The 4,983-nt window shown below is 32.5% G+C and overlaps 1 protein-coding gene across 1 annotated transcript in view; it reads left to right on the top strand.

Moving 5' to 3' along the window:
* Positions 1–2,586: 2,586 nt before the first annotated feature.
* The window catches only part of LOC111400506 (glycine-rich RNA-binding protein 3, mitochondrial-like), a 3,079-nt gene continuing 682 nt past the window's right edge, over positions 2,587–4,983 (top strand). Inside the window, exons 1-5 of the mRNA XM_023027918.1 lie at positions 2,587–2,732; positions 3,496–3,640; positions 3,721–3,789; positions 4,672–4,778; positions 4,933–4,981. Of these exons, the coding sequence (XP_022883686.1) occupies positions 3,505–3,640; positions 3,721–3,789; positions 4,672–4,778; positions 4,933–4,981 (361 nt within the window). The 5' untranslated portion in view covers positions 2,587–2,732; positions 3,496–3,504. The remainder of the gene's footprint in view (positions 2,733–3,495; positions 3,641–3,720; positions 3,790–4,671; positions 4,779–4,932; positions 4,982–4,983) is intronic.

The following is a 4,983-nucleotide window of genomic DNA, read 5'->3' as shown; positions in this document are numbered from 1 at the left end:
TCCCTATAATGTTAAGGCTTTGTGCGGTCGCTCAACTTGCACGACCTCAGGCCATCTCTGGCCACGGTGATCGAGGCATAAATAAGGATTACATGACGTGAACAAGCAATGAGGTCCTTTTTCTGGCTGATGTGGCATTTAGGTAGACTATGATAATTTTTGTGTACAATAACTTGTTTATATTTTCATTCATTTTTTTATTTTGTTTAATTAAAATTAATTGTTATTCCTCCTTAAAATAATTGACTATGAATTTTAAGTTAGAGAGTAGGTCTCTCTATAATTAAATGCATTCAAATTGTTTCAATTTTCAGTGTAGGAAAATAATAAAATAATTTAAAGAAAAGCTAGTTAAAATAATAAATAGATAAAAATAATAAATATTTTTGGAGAGTTGTAAAATTAAGTGTTAAATATAAAGAGGTGATTATAGTATTTTAAAATTTTAATTCTCTAAATTTATAAATGCACTCTAAATAATAGAATATACTCTTTAAAAATAGAGTCTCTTAAAGATACTTTAAAATAAGTAGAAATATTATTGATATTGTCCCAAAGGATGTACACTTAGCAAATTTTTTTGGAAAACTATATATTCATCAAAAAGTAAATAAAAAGTAGGAAAATTTATGGTAGAAATTTCAAACATTTCAAAATAATGCAAAATTACACCCAAACTTTTAAATTGCATTAGATAGCCCCAACACTTTCAGAAAATGTGCGACAGGAAGACCTCTAAATATATATAAAGAGAGGGGAACAGAGGAGAAATTAAAATAGTAATTTCGTCATCTTCTTTTCGACCATGCTACCCCACCTACGCCCGCCACTACCACCGCCTCCATCGAGTCCCAATTTCATATGCCGAAATCAGCTGAGTTTCGCACATGAAATTCTTGAAATTTCACATTCTGCAACATATATCATGGAAGATGAAATGAAGCAAATAGTGTGGAAGATGAAATGAGAGCCATTTGTTGAATTTTTAGATGGGTTTTTATGGTCAATTAGGGTCGTATAAATGGCGGTGGCATTGTATTCCCAAGTTGGATGCAATTTATTCCTCTATTGTTGGCTGTGGGAGGATGATAAAATTAAACAGTAAAAAGTAGCGTGGAGCAGGTGAATTTGGTTTGATTGGATTGAAAAAAGGTTGAACCCAGTCTCCCACCGCGCCTGTCCTGGAGTATCGTGAGGGAGGTAAATCGCAGATTATGCCTCTAAGGGTAGAGGGTGGAAGGCTGCTTGTACACTTGCACTTACCCAAGAGCCAAATCCATATTTCAGGATTCAAACCCTTAACCTAACAGCCTCAAGCAAAGTTGGATTTTTCCACCCTCCCTTTTTACCACTAGAAGATGTGTCCTGTGGGTTGGCTTGATTGGATTGGCTTGGATGGGAGGGGAAAGAAGATGAGTATTTTTTTTTTTTTTGAAAAAGGTAACGAGATTTTTTTTTCCCTTCATTGGATTGGTTATGGTCAACTAAAAAATTTTTGGACGAAAAATCATTAGGAGGTCTCTTTGTCGTACATTTTTGAAAGGTTTGGAGATTATTTTCGACGATTAAAAGATTTAAACATAATTTACTCGCTTTTGAAAGGTTTTGGACCTTTTCCCTAAAAGTATAAAGGACACACTTCTTAATTTTCCTCAATTAGAACACTATCCTATTGAAAAAATATTTATTTTCTGCACTTTCCTAAAAAAAATAATTAATAATCAATTATACTCTTTTTCTTTTTCTTTTTTTCTTTTTTCTTTTTTTTTTTAATGATTACACTCATTTTACTCATTACCATTCCTACCTTGGTTCTTGACTTCTTGTTTTTATTACATTATTTTTCTTCATTTAAATTTAAATCGAATTTTAAAAAATTAAAACAAATAAATAAGTAACAAAGAAAGTAGATGAGGATATTTTATCCACGTTGCATGTAGGAGCGAGCCAGAAAAATTTTTCAGTGCAGGCAAAATTTTTTATTAAATTTGAAGTGTAAAAAAATTCTCTTTATAACAAAGTGACTCGTAAAAAGCCTATAAAAGTTGTTTAGGAACCAGATTAGTTAACCAAGATCTTTCACTAGGCCTTTTATAAAAAGAAAACAATGGCAATCAGTTTAGTAATTTTTCTTCCAACTACTATTTCTCCGACCAACTTTTCTCCCAATCACTCTTTCTTACATAATTCTTTAACTGGGACAGCCCAAAGTTGAGTGCACTGAAATGTACATGGCTCCACCCCTAGTTGCATGATCCACGCCTTGCCTCTAGTAAATTCTTATAGTGGTGGGAGATTGAATGGATCGTCTCGACTTACTATATGAAAAGGAATCAAATTATCTGTATGTACATAAATTGCTTAAATAGAAAGTTATACACCTTTTACATTTTTTGGTATAAGTAATTCTTTCTTGTATACTCACCTTCCTTCATGTTTTGCAAAAAAAATATATGTTAAATCGATATTTTGAAATAAATATGCTAATGTCTAAATTTTGATGAGTCAAATGACGGTAATATCATTCATTCGACCCGGCCCAAGTCCCAGTTCCATATATAGAGGAAATATCTATCTAACGGTCCACATCTCTTGGTGAAAGATCAACGTTGGAAATTCATTCATTCATTTCATTCTTATACATACCATCGCGTATAAACCCTAATTCCATTTTCTCTGTCCTCGGTAAACCCTCGTCATTCTCTAGGGTTTTAGATACAGCACATCAAAAGGTAAGATTTTCCCTATCCTTACTTGATTGTCACTATGCTATTCAATGTTGTATGTTTTCGGATATGTTCTTTTTAGTGATATTGCAGTGACTATTTTCGGTTTGATTATGAAATTGACTGTGCTTATGATTACTGGTGAGTAGTCTTTTATGTATTTTGAAGTTTACATTTTTGTTATGAAATAGGTTGTCTCTGTAATATCTTAAAAAATAACATAAAACAAAGTTATTAATATTCTGGTACTTATATTCTTGTTTTTGTGATATTTGTGTAATAATACTATATATTTGCCTGCACCTGTGAATATGTGAAACTTTTTAAGTGCAAAAATACGCTATATAAGGCCTTGTCAAGCGGAAATTTTAAAATAAGGGTAGATTTCTATATTTGAATTTGCTCAAGTACTGTACGGAGAATTGAGCAAGTAATTGGAACTTAAACATGAAATGCAAGTAGATGAATACGTTTTTGTAAACAATATCCTCCCTTTTTTTTCTTTCTGGTTCTTCAATTTTTTTTTCCCCCAGAATAAAAAGAACGCTCTTTTTGAGATTTTATATGTTGAAAAGATGAAAAACAGAATCTCGTATATATGTTCTTCCTGAGTCTGGTTGTTACGTTAATCATGTGCTCATCTTGCTCTATTGCCTAATCTTTCAGAACTGAAAAATAGTATTTGTCCTTGAGAATTCTGAATCTAAATTAGGTTGGCAGAGATTCTCTGTATATTGTATTTCTTAGGCAATGTTGATTCCATTTTTAGGTCTGAGCAATGGCCTTCCTTAGAAAAGCTGGTAATATACTAAGCCGGACTGTGAGTAATCGCATCAGTCAGGAAATCTCAGCATCCCAATCCTCCGTCTTTCAAGCAATAAGATGCATGTCAACCTCAAAAATCTTTATTGGAGGTACAATATTCTGTTCATAATACTTATTTTGAAATTATGGGGGTTTTAGATTAGTATTCACATTCTGTTGGCTTTTGCAGGACTCTCATTCGGCACAGATGACTCAGGTCTGACAGAGGCTTTTAGTAAGTATGGAGAAGTTGCTGAAGGTACTTATGCGTAGCCAGATTGTTATTGATGATGGTGTGTTCGTTTGACATAATTTGTGCCATTCATGTCATGGGTATTGAAGAAAATTATTAGAAGCATCATTGATCCTTCTATCTTTATATGTTCGATGTTAACACTTTACATGTTTGGTAGTTGCTTGTCTTTAAATAGATAATTGAATGAAATATAAGCGCTGTATACTTATTGAAAAAGTTAAACCCTTCTCAAAAAGGTTAATTGGTGACATGTAAGAATAATTAAATTTTGCTTCTTTATTAGTTCCTAGTCCTAAATAACACAGTTTCTTATGTTTTGATAAATTAATAAAACTTATGTTCTGTAAAATCATATTTTTGCAGAATACCATTTAACTGAAACTGAAAGGATTCTGAGTGGACTTGAGTGTTTATATAATCCAATTTATTTATGTTGTAACTTGTATACATTGGTGTTTTACTTAAATACCACTAGTGCTTACACGTGTAGGTGTGTATTGTTTTTCGGTGATCATTTTATTTCTTTGAATGGTTAATTTTAGAGAATTACAATTTGCAATCACCTCATGCACGTTTCTTGACGTTGGCACAGCTGCACAGGCATGAAATTATTCTTATGACTTTGTTAAAGGAAAGGTAATAATGTTTGTTATAGAACTATGTTGTTGGACTGAATTGCAAATTTATCTGTTGCAGCAATTACTCTTTACATTTTGATACTTAAAGATGAATGTTAAACAAGTTGGAGAATCTTTAAAATATATTTCTCTTGTTTAGCGGACAATCATTTATCTCGAATTGATTATCCTTGTTTTGGGAGTTAAGTGGAATAGAAAGTTGAAAACTAACTTCAAATGATGCTGAAAAACCTGATATTTCTTGTAGCAAGGGTGATTGTTGATCGTGATACTGGCAGATCTAGAGGATTTGGCTTTGTTACATTTTCTACTGTTGAGGATGCATCTGCTGCCATCCAGGCCTTGGATCAACAGGTATCCTCAACTTGTTACTTATTTATTTTCTTCAATTTTTCTTTTCGACTGGAAAAGGTTAAACCCCACGTTGTATAGTAGACGTTCTTGGGGTTTGGCTTGATTTTATTTGGTCATACATTTTGACTGATATTTCATTGTGAAATTCCTTTAGGATCTTCACGGTCGTAGAGTAAGGGTGGCTTATGCAAATGACAGGACTGGT

This window comes from Olea europaea, chromosome 10 (assembly GCF_002742605.1).
Source record: "Olea europaea var. sylvestris chromosome 10, O_europaea_v1, whole genome shotgun sequence".
Classification (NCBI taxonomy): Eukaryota; Viridiplantae; Streptophyta; class Magnoliopsida; order Lamiales; family Oleaceae; genus Olea; species Olea europaea.
The sequence above is the reverse complement of the archived record's forward strand: the minus strand, read 5'-3'. Positions and strand labels throughout refer to the sequence as shown.